This window comes from Athene noctua, chromosome 20 (assembly GCF_965140245.1).
Source record: "Athene noctua chromosome 20, bAthNoc1.hap1.1, whole genome shotgun sequence".
Lineage (NCBI taxonomy): Eukaryota > Metazoa > Chordata > Aves > Strigiformes > Strigidae > Athene > Athene noctua.
The window spans coordinates 11,702,903-11,719,920 of record NC_134056.1 but is presented as its reverse complement, the minus strand read 5'-3'; the positions used below and the strand labels follow the sequence as shown (position 1 = coordinate 11,719,920).

The 17,018-nt window shown below is 48.0% G+C and overlaps 2 protein-coding genes across 2 annotated transcripts in view; one reads left to right on the top strand and one right to left on the bottom strand.

Annotated features, from left to right (window-relative positions):
* Positions 1 to 2,752, bottom strand: part of RGS3 (regulator of G protein signaling 3) — an 86,174-nt gene extending 83,422 nt beyond the window's left edge. The window contains exon 1 of the mRNA XM_074923633.1: positions 2,710 to 2,752. Coding sequence (XP_074779734.1) covers positions 2,710 to 2,752 — 43 coding nt within the window. The remainder of the gene's footprint in view (positions 1 to 2,709) is intronic.
* A 9,681-nt stretch (positions 2,753 to 12,433) lies between these two features.
* On the top strand, positions 12,434 to 16,655 carry POLE3 (DNA polymerase epsilon 3, accessory subunit). Its single transcript, XM_074924025.1, has 5 exons — positions 12,434 to 12,510; positions 12,609 to 12,684; positions 13,410 to 13,495; positions 14,170 to 14,288; positions 14,783 to 16,655. The coding sequence occupies exons 2-5, from the start codon at positions 12,619 to 12,621 to the stop codon at positions 14,941 to 14,943; spliced, it is 432 nt and encodes a 143-aa protein (XP_074780126.1). The 5' UTR covers positions 12,434 to 12,510; positions 12,609 to 12,618; the 3' UTR covers positions 14,944 to 16,655.
* Positions 16,656 to 17,018: the final 363 nt, after the last annotated feature.

Below are 17,018 nucleotides of genomic sequence, written 5' to 3'. Positions count from 1 at the left end.
GAAAAAGGAGGAGATGAGAACAGGACATGACAGGGTGGGGAGCTGGGACACAGGAGACATCACAGGCTCTGCAGTACCCTTGGTTTTACCTGCCACAGGGGTATGTCTCCACCTTGCCCCAGCCTTCCTGAGAATACCCCACTGCCAGGTCTCTTGCACTGAGCTTCCCCTGGCCAGCCCTGTACAAACGTGGCACATGCTGGCAGCCTGGCACATCTGTCCCACACCATCACCCCCCGGGGCAGCCCTGCCTGTGCACAGAAAGGAGAGGAGTGATGGCAACACACTAGATGCAGTGTCACAGCAGAACACAGACCCGTGTTCAGAGGGAGTCACCCCTGGCACACAGCTCAGCTGCAGCTCCAGCACATCTGTCTTGTCTCACAGTACTGCTGGATTTGAGTACAGGGGAAAGATGGATCCCAGTTTCCCAGCAAGGCTGACAATGTCAGAGGTGTGGGAGGCAAGCAGAAGATGCATCCTGGTGACAGTGGTCCAAACCCTGCAAGCCTGAGCCACCAACTAAACTCTTGGCTGCCTGGTGGCCCCAGAGCTCCCAGGAGCCTTCAGAGCACCTGAATCCTTCAGGATCCAGTAACCCACAGGCAGCTGGGGAAGCCAGTGCTGTTGGCTCTGGCCTCTTCAACTGGGTCTCGAAGCCGCAAGCTCAAGCAATTCTGGTGGAACATGGGGGACACAGGAGGGAAAAGGCTGCTCCAGCTCTTGGGGCTCTGTGATAAAAGAATGTCTGCCCATAACAAGTACCTGGCTTTGTGTGAGGTAGGAACTAATGCAGTCAGCAAAACCCACAAACACCAGGAGGGGAACATGGAGTGTCCCAGAGAGGAAGCGGGTCCTTTGCCAGCAGCCAGGAGTACACCCACACACCACATGCAGGCTCTCCAGTGAAGAGACAACCTGGCCAAGCACGCAGCCTATGCCACAACATCCTGCAGTTCCCTGTCCCGGCTGCCCAAGGAGATATTTTCACCCTGGCATTTACAAACACGTCCTCATGGCCTGCTCTGTGCTCTCTCATAGGCACGGGTACAGCCAGCGGAGCAGGTCTGGATTTCAGCTTCAGCAGAGCTCACCAACATCCGAGCTCACCCAAACTGTAACAACCTGAAACTGGAGGTGTCACACCCTGTACCACATCTGCTGGCATGCAAGATAGCTCTGGACAGAGAGCTGGGAAGGGGATGAACACCTTCATCCCATCCTCACCTTCATCCCCTGTCCCTGCAGGCAGCACTGGCACTGAGCCTGGGAGAGGAATTGAGTCACAGTATTATAGAATATTACAAGAGCCCTCCCTTCCTCCCCACAGGGAGGGTCTGGGGACCCCTCATTATCCCAGCCCTGGGGTCTGCAGAGAAGCCTCACAAAGGCTCAAAACCCCTCTCTTATAGCTGTGTCTAACAGCAAGATCGCAGATGAGGGTCCCAGGAGAGAGGCCCCCAACTGCCTGGGGTCACAGTCAGTGCTGTTGTCAATTCCTGGACAGGAGGGTTGAAGAACCCTGATACTGTTCCCAACACCCACGTATCCCTTGCCACATCCTCCAGAAGCTCTGTTGATGCCTGAGCACCACAGACACACGTAAATGGTGTCAAAGCACTGTCCTGGACAACGAGGAACCAACACACAAGTGGGATGGGCACTGCTCAGGGATACAGGGTAATTTCTAAGGCACTTCAGAATGTTCCTCCCTTCAGGCTTATCAGAAACTCTTCCTCTTATTTGTTCAGTTGAATCCATTTGCTGACAGTCTCAGTGATCTCATCTGCCACCCATCAAAATTAAAACTTTATCCTGGCAAATTTACTTGCCCCTGGAAAAAAATAGTCTGGGATTGCATGTTTCAGTGCACATACCCAGCTCCCAGTGACCAGCACAGCACATCTCAACCCACAGGACATGCCACACCAAGCAAATGATCCACCCATCAGTCCCAGGTACCCCAAACAAGCAGTGTGTACCAGCACAGCCTTGCCGTGCTCTCGTCTCCTCCACTGCAGATCCTCACAACAGCATTGAGACTACAGCTTGTGTTGCTGCTCTCCAGCACTTGCAAGCCTGCAGCTCTCCCCAGCATATGCAGCAAGTGGTGAGAGGTTTTTTACATGCCACCCTGTCTGCTAGGAGCTCCCCAGGCTCACACAAAACCTCCCCTCTCCATGTCATTATTGCAAAATGCTTTTAAGACGCAAAAGGAAAGATGAACAGGACAGTAACAAAAGGCAATAACAAACAGTAAAAGATCTAAAGTAGGCAGTCTCACAAGTTTTGGTAAAAGAATCCCATGAGATAGGGTTTTTCAAAATAAATAAAAAATAATAGTAAAGGTAAAGAAGAGTCTCTGTGGGACTTCAGGAGTCTATGGCCATGGGAGTCCCCCACACCATCCTCCCAGAGGACTTGAGGCTCACTGTCTGCAAAAATCACTGCTAACTCTCAAACCCAGCAGATTCAAGTCTGCTCCATCCTGCAGCGCAAGGCACTAGCAGAGAGCTCCAAGATCAAACACGATCCTGCAAGAAGCTGGGCATCTCCAACACCCCACAGAGGGCATGTGGGAGATAACAGTCCCTCATCTCCCCCAAGAGCCAGCATCTGGTTCAGTGGTGATAACCAGGCACCTGCAGAGTCATAATCCATCCTTCACCAGGAGACAGAGCAGCACTGCAAAGTAAGCAAAGAAATCACCTGAGCACTGACGCGTGAGTCCTGGCTCTCCCAGTTGCTCCATCACTCCCACGCCAGACCCTCACTCTCTCCAGCAACGTCCTGCACTGAAGCTGTAATTTAGCTGCCAGGAGCCTTTGACCTTGGCACCACTGAAAAGGACGGGGGAATAAACAGTAATAAATGTCCCAAGTGTGCAGACCTCCAGGACTAGGAAGTTACAAACTAAACTGCACGCCGGGAAGAGATGGTGGCAGTGGCGCATGCAACGGCCCCTTCCTCTACTGGCTCCCAGCACCGAGGCACTGACTCCTTCGAACTTTCCTCTTCACATTCAAACCCCAGGAGACTGACCTTAACCTGCTTTTCTATTAGAGTCTCCAGCAAACTGCACATTCAGCTGGTTGGCTTGGGAGTTAATGACTTTCTTTTAAAATTTAACACAGTTCTCCATCACAAATTTCAGTTTGCCAGCACCAGGATCTGCCTTTGGCTGGATATTCAAATCCAAACACGTGCTTAGAGAGTTATTCCAGGCAAAAGGGTAACATACACACAGAGAAAACCCAAAGGGTTGAAGCTGGCTTTGAAACTGAAGAAGCTAAATGAGACTGGGAAAAGTTACCTGACTTCCCAGATGGAAAGAGAATGGAACAGAAAGAGTTTGGATTATTTCTGGGCAATCCTGAGGGCAGATTTCTGGGACTAGCAAAGTCTGCCATACAGGGTGGACACACAGACCTCAGCACTTTCCCAGTGGTAGGATTGCTGCAGCCCCCTCTCCCCCAGGGGCTACAGCAAGTACAGGGCACAGCTGGGGAGCTCCTGTCCCCAACAGCACCTCTGCAGCAAGCCCAGCTGAATCATCCCCTGAAAAATGCCAGTGAGGAACCCAAGAGAGATGTATGCTGGATGATCACTAAATCCTTTTCCAATCTGGGACCCAAGAAAGGCTTCCCCAGCTGCAAGGTTATCTTAGAAACTCTGCACCTTCTCGGCTCACATCCCAGTCTGCACATCCTCTTGGAGCCCAACTCTGCGAGCCAGCCGCAGCGCCCACAGCAGCGCCCACAGCAGCGCCCACAGCAGCGCCCACAGCAACACCCACAGCAGCGCCCACAGCAGAGCCCACAGCAGCGCCCACAGCAGAGCCCACACTGTGCCCCAGCACGGTCCTTGCTGCTGCCTTTGCCAAAGGGCAGCTCCCTCAGCTCACACCACAGGCAGACTTTCAGAGCAGATGCACGTGGACTCCACACTCCTGCAAAATTGCACCTCCCAGCAGGGAGCGAATGCTGCACTGGGGGTTAATCTAGCATTGGCCCAAAGTTAGCAAATGCCTTGTGAGCTGCTCCTGCCCACTGCACAAAGCTGTCAGCCAGCACGGGATCCCAACACAGCACTGGGCTCAGCACTGCTGCTCTGCTGAGGGACCAGTCTCTGCAATGTCCAGAGTTTTACAGGAATGTTCATAGGACTTGACATGTTTGGCATTTTTGACCCATAGCTTTGGGTAACAAACTTCTTTGGCTGATCCCTTTTCTAAATCTCTCTCTCTGGCCCTTCCCCAAAAGATTAACAATTTGAACATGCAAAGGGACTAACCCACAGAAATTCTTGGGCTCTGCACTGGTGAGGCATTGCTATAAGAACTCAGGATGCCTGTGGCTGAAAGCATAGCAAGTACTTCTAGAGCAGACAAAGGATCTGCAACAAATTCCACATGAGCAGGAGCTGTTGCAAACCTCCTCGGCTACTCACAAGGAATGCAGAGCACAGAACAGCCTCCATGCACAGCTACTCATTCCTGTGCCCATCTTTGAGCAGGGCCAAGCTTGCTGAACTCAGAAACAACTCTGAACATCTTGTCTCTCACCCCTTTCTGCTGCTAAGGCTAAACTAGCTGACACTGTTCAGACTAAGGCAGCTACAACTAGGCTGTGGTTTGTATTAGAGCTACTCCATAAATCAGCCCCTCCCCACGAGACAGTACATGGCAGAGAAACAGGTGGGAGAGCAAGAAGATCTGCTTTATGTTCTTGAAGATTTTCACCTGTCTTGAACACTCTGAGGCTGCAGAAACTACCTGGCTGCGTCCCTTGCCTGCCCTTTGGCTGGCAAGAGAAACATCCTTGGCTAATTTGGAAGAGATCCCTTTGAAGCACAGCAATGCTTCCTGGTCACTCCAGAAATGTCCTGTACAAAATGTCTCCTACAGGGGCTGGCAGAGCCTCCCACTGTCACCCTTTACAGTGAGGAACCAGCAGCTGTAGAGGATACTGGCATCAGAGCAACTATGGGTTATCCTCAGAAACACGGCACAGTCTGATTCTCTCTCAGATGCTGAGAGGAAATACAGACCCCATTGCACCAATGGGTCACAATAAACTTTTTTTATTATTATTTTTTTTCGTTTTTTCTTTTTGCTATTTCTAGCCTGTAGCATAACAGTAGGCTGGGCACACACCTAATTTAGGAGCATTACACAAACACCTCACAGTCTTACCATGTCAAGGCTTTGTCCTTGGCTTTGCATTTCTTAAAGGCAGTGGGACTTTTACAGGCAAGGTGTTTAACACATCCCTGTCCCACCCAAATAAAAACACAGCTAATTACGGCACTACATAAACTCACAGCACCATTTTTCCCCATGCACTCTGAAGAGTAGCACCATGAGACATTCCATGTCTCTTAGAGGATGTCTGATCTGAACATCCAGTTCTTCTGCAGCAGCCCTAGGGCCCATAACATCTGATCAAGAAGGCAGCCTAGATCGAACAGGAACATATGCAAAAAAAATAAATACAGTGGAAATGCAGCAAAAACTTCACCAGCAAGCGGTGGGTTACGGCAATCCTGGACAAGGATTATCTAGTCCCACAGGTCACTGGAGCAGCTGCTGCCACTTAAACACTGGGGCTACCTGGTTCCTGGGTCTGTGATGCTGAGTCTCTGCCCTCAGCCCCGGCTGCCCTGTGTAGAGCTGGGACCCAGCACCCTGCTCTTGGAGCAGCTGTTAACCTCTCTATGCGTTACTCACTCTGACACTGCTTTGGTTCAGGCTTTTGATATTTTTGATGTTTATTTGGGACCAGCTGAACAACCAGATTTCCACTATCTGAACAGTAACCCTGCCTAAAAGCAGCTATCTCAGGAAAATGAAACACTCAAAGCTGGCATACAGATAGGGTACAATTACTGGAAGAGGTATGCTTTTCTGAGCCAGCAGTGCTGCTGTGGATTACTGTATTTTGACAAATGCTAAGTATTAATCCGTTGCTGATTTATCTTAATGCAATAAAAATAATATAATAATCAGGCTGGGTCTTCAAAAATTTTAGTGACACTTCTCATAAAAGAGACAGGTTTCAGCATAGCAAAAGACCTCTTGGGAAATATGCTTTTGGCCTTAATATGGTCACATGGATCAAAGTAATTAAGTTAAAACAGCTTTAAAAGTTACTGCCTGTCACCTGAGCTGAATTGTGTGCTGTCTGAAACGACATGAAATCGTTGAGCTGCTCTACCCACTAGCTGTCACCATGCACCTGGGTGCTGCTTTGCAGGGATTCCCCCAGGGTCTGGCACTATTCAACCTCTCAGTGAGCCAGCTCAGCTCATAAATTTCACAGAAAATTAACTACTTCTAGCATTGCTATAGCAAACGGATTTGGCCAGGGCATACGATGCAGGGAGACAGAGATCAAATGCCAGAAATGCCCTTTTGTTGGCAGAGATCTCCTTGGTCATCTGGTGAAGCCCCACTTCTAGACTGCACAAAATAAAATAAAATTTACTAAGGTTCTCCTACACAATTGTGTTCAGATTAAGCTAATTTAGTTGAAAAGGGTAGATGCTGCCTTTCTCTCGCCATAACTATGTGACTGACGACCCTTTCAAGTGAAGAGCCTTTTCCTAACAGAATTCAAGAATATTTAAGAAAATAAAAGCAGACCTACCGGGTCAGACAAAGGTCTGTGTAGTTCAGTATTCTGACAGCAGTCATAAGGTGATGCCTAGGGTTGAACACAATAGTGCAGGCACATGAGACATTTTCCCAAAATAGTTGCCCAGCCCCTAACAATTTTCAATTCAAGGACTTCCCACTACAATAGGGTCAACTTGACTTTAGTGTACATTTTGCTGCCAAAGGAGTTACATCCCACTTAGGTGGTGGCACACCATTAGTTCAGCCTTAATGTGGCCACTTTAAGCCACCTCTGTGAATTAATTTCAATTCTGAATTGATTACAGAATCACAGAATCATCTAGGTTGGAAAAGCCCTTGAAGCTCCTCCAGCCCAACCATGACCCTCACCCTGACCGTTCCCAACTCCCCCAGATCCCTCAGCGCTGGCTCAGCCCGACTCTTCAACCCCTCCAGGGATCCCGGGGACTCCCCCCCTGCCCTGGGCAGTCCATTCCAATGCCCAACAGCCCCTTCTGCACAGAAATCCTTCCTCAGAGCCAGCCTGACCCTGCCCTGGGCAGCTTGAGGCCATTCCCTCTTGTCCTGGTGCTGGTTCCTTGGCTCAAGAGACTCATCCCCCCTCTCTGCACCCTCCTGGCAGGGAGCTGTAGAGGGCCAGGAGGTCTCCTCTCAGCCTCCTCTTCTCCAGACTGAACCCCCCCAGTTCCCCCAGCCGCTCCCCAGCAGACCTGTGCTCCAGACCCTGCCCCAGCTCCGTTGCCCTTCTCTGGCCACGCTCGAGTCATTCAATGGCCTTTTTGGGGTGAGGGGCCCAAAACTGAACCCACTCATCGAGGGGCGGCCTCCCCAGTGCCGAGCACAGGGCTCAGATCCCTTCCCTGTCCCTGCTGGCCACGCAATGGCTGACACAAGCCAGGATGCCATTGGCCTTCGTGGCCACCTGGGCACACTGCTGGCTCACGTTCATCCAGCTGTCGATCAACCCCCCCAGGTCCCTCTCTGACTGGCAGCTCTCCAGCCACTCCTCCCCAGGCCTGTAGCGCTGCTGGGGGTTGTTGTGGCCGAAGTGCAGCACTCAGACTAGCAGAGCATAGCCTGGTTATTGTTTCACAATGATTATATTATCTGTAGTCAAAAGAATTCCTCTCCCTCCAAACTGAAAGCACTCACTTTCGCAATGTTATTCAAGAGCATGAGGTTCATCTGTCCAGGTGAGATAAAGTCTGACCCTGCTGCAGAGTTCAGGCCTGGAAAAACAGATCTTTCTGAACTGCAATACAAACAGAAGCAAGATTCATGGTGAAACACATTCAAATTAACAGTATGAAAGGCAAACCAGAGGTTACCCTACAGGTTTCCTTTTCAAAGCACTTCCCAAAATGAATTAACAAAGTTAGCATTAATTTAATAGTTGGTCCATGCAGCTGAAAATAGCTTCTTAACTGGTACACGTAATTTGTCTGAATATCTTTCTTAGGTCAGATCGGAAAGTCCACTCAATCAGTAGAATATAAGGCTGGCAAGTTTTTGATAGTCAAAACTGCTGAATTAGTTTATGGTAAAACAGGATCCCGAAAGATATTCTGAGGATGAAACTGCTGTATTTGGAGGCCTTAGTCAGAGATGATCTAAACTGAGAAGACCTGAAGTAGAAGTGTGTGAGTGACACCTGCATGGCAGCACACTCCCCTGGGAACTGGGCTCCCTGTTGTTTTGTCTTTAGGGAAAGCTGGAATGATTCCAGACATTACAGCTATGTTTGAGGACAGATGCACTTGAAAATTTAGAACAAAGTAATAACTTCCTTTTAAAAAGGGTAGTGTCACGTGTTTAAAATTCATTCTTCTTCTATAACAAAAAGAAAAAAAAAACCAGCAGAGCAGCCATGGACAGTCTCCTAGACAAATTAAAACGAGTAAATGCAAATCCCATAACAACATCCCACACCACTGAAGCCACTCCAGTTTAAGTTGGGTAGCTGTGCCCCTGCCTTCAGCTTTGTGAACATTCAGCCTCTTGCTGTTTTATTACAAACACTGACACCCAACAGGCCATGCACTTGACTCTGGCCTTGAGCACTCTGCTGTCCCCTCTGACTCCCCTACACACTTAATGATTCTCAGGCTTGAGACCTCGCAGAACCTTATACCTATGTTTAATTTTGCAACCTGAGCACTCCCAGCAAACCCAACAGGGTTGTTTTCAGTGCCCAGAGTGAAGGTCTTGCAGATCAGATCATCAGCTTGCATGTGGACTACCTTCTGGCATGCTTATTTCCCCATTTGTAGAAGAGGAAGAGGTGAATCTATTGCAGTAAGAGCCTATTTATTACAGGACTTGTATAATATCACACCTATAATAATACAGCTGCAAAAATGATGGAAACAATATAGGTGTTCCATGATGACTGCTCTATACAGGAATAATCTGTACTTTTAAAAATTATTATTATTATTCATTTGGTCATGATGATACTGAAGTATTATTTTCACAGAAGTCAAGTTAATCAAGATTGAAACTCGTCTGTACAAACAGTGTGTTCTGAGCAGTACAAACACTACTTTGCAAGCTCTGTGTCTACTGCAGCTGGACCATAAATGTAACATTTCTGTGAAATTCTGAAAAAAATAAGCAGGCTATCATCGCAGTGCCCACTGTCACTGCAGGCTTAAAACTCACAGATAGGCCTTCAGTGTAATTCTCCTGACGCCAGTAGCTTCTTCTGAGCATTCTTGATTAAGAGAACGGAGAAGAAAGGGTGTGGCAGAGATGGAAGGAGTCCTGTGACACTCAGAACATCTAATTTACCTCCCCGAAGTATGGCTGGGGGGGATATTTACTATTTTCAATGTTGGAATTTCATCTAACAAAAGTAAAGCAAATGCAAGATGAACACTGAGGATCTGATAACTACAAACTATAGAGTGCAGTGCCACAATGCCTCCATTTAACAATAACCAGAATTTCTAGCTAAGCAAACCACAAGATTTTACCTTATAGCCAATTTTTCCAATATGCAGACCACATTCCCAGGGCCTAACTGCCAAAAATGCATCTCACCACAAACACAATGGCCACTTTGCTGCTCACAATCACCATTAAAGGGCTTTATCCAGCTACAGAAGAGGAGTGTACGTGGGCAGACTGCTGTGTATCCTGAGACATTCTAGTAAGGGAAGTATAACCCTTCTTTCTTCTTAATCATCACTCCATAGTTATCCAGCTCTTGCTGACAGCAAGAAAACCCTTTAAGAATAGGAGTGCAAGATTTGTCTAATATTGATGAATCATTTGGTTAAACAGGAGATCACACCTACAGGCACACACTAGCAAGAAGTGATCAGTGAGTATATAAAGTGAGCTCCAGGCAGCTGATATACAAACCTCACTTACAAGGTCTTAACTAGAGAAAGTTGCTGAGGTCCACAGGTGGAATAAAATCATTAGTGAGTGAGGTTATATGCATGTATATACATGAGGAAAAAATCATGTTGGAAATTGAGCACTAAAATTCAACAAGCCATTTCCTGCCATAGGAAATACTTCTCGGCCAAGAAAAGTAACACATTCTCTCTTCTTGATGTCAGCCATGCAAGCTGAGTTACTTACAGGAGAGAGGCTTTATTTGAACAAGCTACTGAATTGTGAATTGTGGTGAAGTCACCCATTATACAGGTCAGACTGGGCAACCTATTGATCACTTCCAGCTTTAAAAATCTGTGAAGTGTTCAACTTGACTAGCTACTTCATGTGAAAACTAAAACCTGCCTTAACTTCACTAGCACTCCAAGTTAGTTATCTTAAGACTAAGAACGCTCTTTTCCCTTATTTAGTGAAAATCAAAATTTAACCATAACTTTCCCTTCCCTTTCTGAAAAAAAGGCTCTAAAAATTGAATCAGACTTTCCTAAACAGAGACAATGATGTCCCTCAGTTCTGTTTAGTGTATCCCAGCACTGTGGATGTTGACAAGTAACCATACCGCAAGTAGTTCCACCCCACTGGCTCCTATCTACAGTCATCATCTTTGCAACCACTGCAGCAGGAAGATGGTATCATCTATTCAAACACTCTGCAAAACAGAAAATCTGAGCAAATTAACTTGGCAGAAAGAAAACCCAAAACACTGAGGATGTATATAGTGTGAAATAAAGTTAACAGAACAAAATCACGGAGGAATCAGGTTGTCCTCAGGTATGGGTACATACTAGGTCATCCTAGGCTGATAACCTGGTCTTATATCCTGTAGCTCCAGAGCTTTCATCTTAAAACAGCTTTCTAGTCTCATTTAGCTGTCATGTGTAAAACATGAAACTTGTTAAACGTGACTTGAAGTAGTCGAGCTTACTATGGCGAGTCACATTTCACACTGATACAAAAAAAGTTGCTGTTTGTGGCACATGTATAAATAAATAAATACAGTGACACATGAGCAGCGGCTTGGATAAACCAGTCTGAGTGGAAAAGCAAAAAGCATGAGACAATATTGTCCTTCTGTACCTCATGAAAACAGTATTTTTCTTCTGTAGCTCATGAAAACACAAAATACTTTAATAGATGTATTTCAACCCTCCAGATATGGTAATTAAAAACAAATATATGCACACACCAGTGACCAAAGCATCAAAGAAAGAAGAGAGCCTGCTGTATCAGGAAGGTGCACACAACTTGATAGCAGGGTCCCAGTCTTTGCTGGGGAGCAGGGGAGCTTTGGGCCATACCCCGGCTGGGGGCCAGCATCATCCCCATTTCTGCTCCATCCTCCCCCCCTCACCAGACAGTAACCCAACACTGCCTCGCTTTGTTCTCAAGTCATGTACAAACCAACCTCACCCTCTGGCAAAACAGAAAACAAAACAAGCTGCTGCGGCCTCAGAGGGCTCTGACAGCACCCAGCCGACGTTAGCGCCGTCGGGAACGGCCACAGTCAGTCACTGCCCTCGGGACAAAGTAACGCCAGACGCGCTGCAGCATCTCACCTCCGGGAGCCACGGGGCCACCACAGAGTTAACAACAGAATACATTAACACGAGCTAGAAATGAGACTCGAGAGACATGATTTGTACACATAATGACGGTTTTTATTAATCCAATCACTATAACTGGAAAAGTCATGAAGCTCTCTCACACACAAGCCTTTCTTCAGGTCTGACCTTTGTGTACTCAAAATGCTGATCCTCGGCATGCTGTGATGTCTGATACAATGACCTCTACCGATAAGCTTGTCTCACAAATGTCTGAAAACTATCCCCATTACAATGATACTGCCCTTGCTACTGGAAAATACACACTTTCTGTGCAAAAAAGCTGCACTGACAAACACTATTCTCAATTTCAATTATCACCCCAACAAAGTGCCATCAGATTAATCTCCTCCCTTCTCGCACTCTGAGCTTACTTTATTACCTTGTCAGGTTATCAATAGGGATAAAGTCTCACGAAATTAATGGAAGTTTAGGCCAGGTGCAGTGCTGTAGAGCAGCAATGACCTGGCTGAAGGGGCACAGACGCCGCGAGCCCTCACACAACACTGCAGGGAAAGGCCAGAAAACATTAGGAGGGGGCAAAGCCCCTGCCCCCACGGCTCCCTTGGCCCCCCAGGCTCTCAGCCTCTGCCCTAGCTCCTGCTCTCAGCCCCTACAGTCCCTCAGGCTCCTGCTGACTCCCCAGTCTCCCCTTTATACCCCTGCCTGCACCCGCCCCCCCACACCCCCCAGGCCCCCATTCCTCCCATTCCCCCCCCCGGCTCCCCTTCCCGCCCCACCCCCGCGCGCTCCCGTCTCCAGGCGACGCGGGGCGGGGCGGGGCGGGAAGGCCGCGGTGCACGCCGGGACGGGCCGGAGCTGGGCGGGCGGCGGAGCGCGGGCTGCGGCGCGGCCGCTGAGGGCGAGGTACGGCCGGGCCGGGCTCCCCCGCGCTCCCCGGACCCCCCGGTCCTCCCGGTCCTCCGTCGCTGGCCGCGCCCGGTGACGCTTCGTTTGCCTTGCAGGAGGCCCAGGATGGCGGAGAGACCGGAGGATCTGAACCTGCCCAACGCCGTCATCACCCGCATCATCAAGGAGGCGGTGGGTGCCGGGTGCCGGGCCCGCGGCCCCTGCGGGCGGGGGGGCGGCTGCGGGCGGGCCAGCTCTCCCCGGAGAGCCCCCGCTGAGCCTTCGTTTGTTCCGCGGTTTCGCTGCTCAGAACGTGCCCGGGCCCCGGGAGGAGCCTCCCCCGGCGGGGCCGGGTGCCCGTGCTGCGTCCCCGAGGCCTCCTGTGCTCCCGCTGTGGCCCTCAGGCGCCAGGGGCGACGGTCCAAGACTGCAAAACCCCGCAGTAATGGTCCAAGTAGTGCTTAAAAGTAAAGTTCAAAGGCGGGGAGCTCTCGCGGTGGGGCTAACTGAACCGGGTCCACGAACAATGAGCAGAAGTGTTTCCTTGTCTGTACAAAAATCTAGAATAATTTCCAGTCATTAATTTAATGGTACTCTTGGTCTTGAGCCACAAGTCATTGCTGAATGGATCTGGACATGATGGGTCTGTGTCAGGAGCTGGGTAGTTAGATGAACTGCCCCGGAGATAGTGGCCGGACCCACCACTGACCCAGAAGTTACTTTACTTCTGTGCAGCTTCTTGCGTTTGAGAGCTCAGTCAAATTCGGGTTGGCTTTCAGCTGACATCAACGTTTCTGTGATAGCATCCGAGATCAGCGAGGGGTGAACTCTGAATGCCTTAACAGAACTGACATGTGAGTTTTGCAAGTTTAAGTCATTTACAGCAGCTGCTGATAAATGTTGAATCTATTTTTCAGCTTCCTGATGGAGTAAACATTTCCAAAGAAGCTCGGAGTGCAATATCTCGAGCGGCAAGTGTGTTTGTGCTTTATGCAACATCATGGTAAGAGATTGTTGCATCTGAAAACCAGCACCTCTCTGCTGGCTGTCCTGGAATATTTGTTTCAGTATTGTCTGTTTATATAAATAAAGCAATCTTTAGTTGGGTTTGGACTGCCCTTAACAACCCGTGGGGAAGGCAGTTTGGCTCTGCACCCAGAGGTGTCCCAGACTGCCATTAGCCTTGGAGTACGGCTTTTCCCAGCAAAGGCAAGAGCACTTTGCTCACTTCCCAGGCTACTCACCATATCACTGCGTATGGGCGAGCTTGAGCCAAGCTAGCCAGCCTTGTAGCTGGTCACAGAGGACACAGTCTCATCTTTGGGGTGGCCCAGAATATGCCGTGCAGGCAGTCACTTCTTTGGTGTTAAGTAGTGACATGGCTTTATGGAATTGTCATCTTACAGCCAACGTTCAGACTGTCTTCTTCCCCCTGGTTGTAGAAAAGGTCCATGCAAGCAGAAAATGAATGTTGTGGGAAAGCAGTGCAGCTAGATGAAAGCACAAACAGCCAGTGTAAACAAGGTATCTTAAACTACTATTAGTAAGTGATTAAAAAAACCCCCAAATGTTTAGGAGACAGCTTTTTCTTTTTTAAGTTGCTTGTGACTTTAATAAACAAGACTAAATTGATGACAGTTACCAATTGACTCTATTTTCCTTCTTGTTTTTGACTAGCGCAAATAACTTTGCCATGAAGGGGAAGAGGAAAACGCTGAATGCTGGCGATGTTCTCTCTGCCATGGAGGAGATGGAGTTTCAGCGATTTGTAGCTCCTTTGAAAGAATCACTGGAAGGTATCATCCTCAGTTCGTGTCAATGGAGTCTAAGTAGCACCAAGTCCTGCTTTTCTCAAACACTGGACAAGCAACACTTACTTGCCTGTCTTGTTTCTCTTCTCTTTGCCCAGCATCCTACACTGCAGTTTGCCTGGGGAATAAATAATGTGCACCTTAACAGGACTGGGATAACATTATTTCACAACTGATGAGGATTGAGAAAGTCTCATCTGCTATCACTCCCCTATTATGTTTATCTAAGGAAAGTCTTAGGTGCTGCCTGTAAATGTGAACTCCTGCGTCCTTTTCAGCATTTTTCTGCTGAATCTTAACCTGATTTCCTATGGAGCTGGTCAGCACAGCTCAAATAATAGGGTGAGTTGCTGCTGTGAGTTCACTGCTCCCCTTGTAAGCCTGGAGAGCATGTGGGCGTTGGACTTCAGCTACTGTACTGTCCATGGCGTGGAAACACTGGCTTTCAAGTTTTCATTGTGCTCTTTTTTTTTTTATAGTTTACAGGCGTGAACAGAAAGGAAAGAAAGAAGCAAGAAAAGATAAAGACAAGAAGGCAGACTCAGAGGAGCAAGATAAGAGTAGAGAGGAAGAAAATGATGATGATGACGAAAGGATGGAGGAAGAAGAGCAAAATGATGAGGAAGAAGTGGACAACTGAGCTTGCTGATGAGACGTGCAGGGGCTGTGTTTTGCTCAGAGGGATATAAACGCTGTAAATCAACCTTGCTGTGTGCCCTCTTGTTTCCAGTAGAGCTTTGTCCTGCTCCTCTGCAGCCTGTCCCTTTTCGGCTTTAACTTGTACATAAAGGACTTCTGCTAAAGCTTTTCTCGGGGAGGGACCGCTCCTCCCCGCGCACAGGGGGCTTGGCACCCTCCCCGGGTTCTGAACAGACAGCGGTGGGACCAGGCTTTCTGTGCGGGGTTGACTCTGAAATAGAGGGAAAAGAAACAGAAGCTGGCCAGGAGAACTTGAGAGACTGTTGAATAATCTTGTGAAATCAAATCGGGGTGAATCAATAGGTCATTAACCCTTTGGGGTTTAGAATCTATGTGATATCAGGAGGCTTGGAAGCTGAATATTTAAGCTTTTTATTCAAGTGACTTAGTTTTTTTCATTTTCTTGCATTCTGGCTGTGCCTTTTCTTCCTGCTGTAACTGTGACAGTGATACTGTGTCTTTCAACCTTACATTATTATATACATGATTATGCAGCAATACAGTATAACGGTACAGGGATCAGTGTTCCACTCAACTGACTCTCACCCAGATCAGCCTAAATCAAAAAACTTTGCACCGCTCATGATGTAAATACCAGAAGTGCTTGGTTTGTGTCTTTAAACCCTGGGAGATCAAGAGGAATTTTATTAACAAACTGAAGCAAAATGAACGACTAAAGTGTGTATAGAATGAAAAAAGGCGACTGTACCGAGTGGTATGTTTGTTGCAGCTCAGCAGTGGGCGCCAGTGGGTCTGTGGTTCTCGCCCTTCCCTCGGCAGAGCTGCAGTTCCTGCAGACAGGTTGGCGACTGCAGCAAGTTTACATGTGGTGGAATAGAGTGGTGGATCTTGTTAAGTTTGTTTTTTTTCTTTTCCCAATTGGAATGGACTCATTACATCAGAGATCTCTCCTTAGCCCTCGACTGTCGTTCAAAGATGTGATCTCCTCCCAGTGTGACAGGCTCCAGGAGGGCAGCGAGGGCACGATGCTCCTGCCTGGGAGGGCCAGCCTGAGTTTTTTTAAATGGCTTCTTCAAGAAGGATGGGTTGAAACAAGCTGTATTCCTAGTAGTCATATAGGTTTGTCCTTTTATACTTGAATTGTAGTTTTGATGCCTTTCCTTTCTCTTCTCTGAGAAAGCAACTATTAGAATAAGCTCCTTTGTGGGAAAAATGCTTTATTGTTTGACTGATCTTTTTGAAGACTAGTAAACCTAGTATTTGAACTTAACTGACGTCTGGTGAAGGAAATGAGGAAAGTTTTAGGTACATTTAAGTAAAACCCACGAGATTTGCTGACGTGCAGTTTTAAAATAGCACTTATGAGGAACAGTATGTCCTTTTCACCAAAAAATTGATGCAGAGCTACCCACAAGAGCTACCCTGCCTTTATGGCACAATGGATTTTCACACACAGAAGCCCAGCTCCTGGAAAGGACTTGATCAGCAAAAAATTTTCAGCTGTCTGGTTTCTACTGGCAGGCAGTGAGCAACAAATGGAAAAAATGAGTTGACAATGTCTTCCCAAGATCTCCAATAACAAAGAAGGCCTTCCTTCTAGCTCTTCTTCCTTTTGTTGTTTTTTTTTTTTTTTTTCCTCTTCTAGTACATATCTGGGGTTCATATTCTGGAAGGGAACAATATCTAAATAAAAGCCAGATTTTTTACAGAAATGGAGTCTCTTATTTCTATCATTAATAAAATCAGCAGGTTGTGACTGCCTAGGTATGTATCTGAGTGTGCAGCGAAGGCAGCAACGAACTCGCTATGAAATTGCTCACGGAGCAGCTGACAGTGAAGGGAGAATGAAGGCTGCTGCAACCCAGCCGTTGTGTAGAGGAGCGAGGGGAGCACAGAGAACTGGAGAACCAGCAGAGGGCCGGTTACCAGAGAGGTGAGGTCAGGTGCTGGTGGTTGTATCCCTGGTGAGAAAGAGCCTTCAGCTCACCCTCGCTCCCAGTGAGAGGCACTGGGCTGGGGAGAAAGGGGAGACACTGGGTCAGTGTTGCACTGCAG

Coding starts and splice junctions, on each gene's coding strand:
- POLE3 (XM_074924025.1), top strand. CDS start 12,619: ATGGCGGAGAGACCGGAGGATCTGAACCTGCCCAACGCCGTCATCACC. Junction 12,685..13,409: donor CCCGCATCATCAAGGAGGCG/GTGGGTGCCGGG, acceptor TCTATTTTTCAG/CTTCCTGATGGAGTAAACAT. Junction 13,496..14,169: donor GTGCTTTATGCAACATCATG/GTAAGAGATTGT, acceptor GTTTTTGACTAG/CGCAAATAACTTTGCCATGA.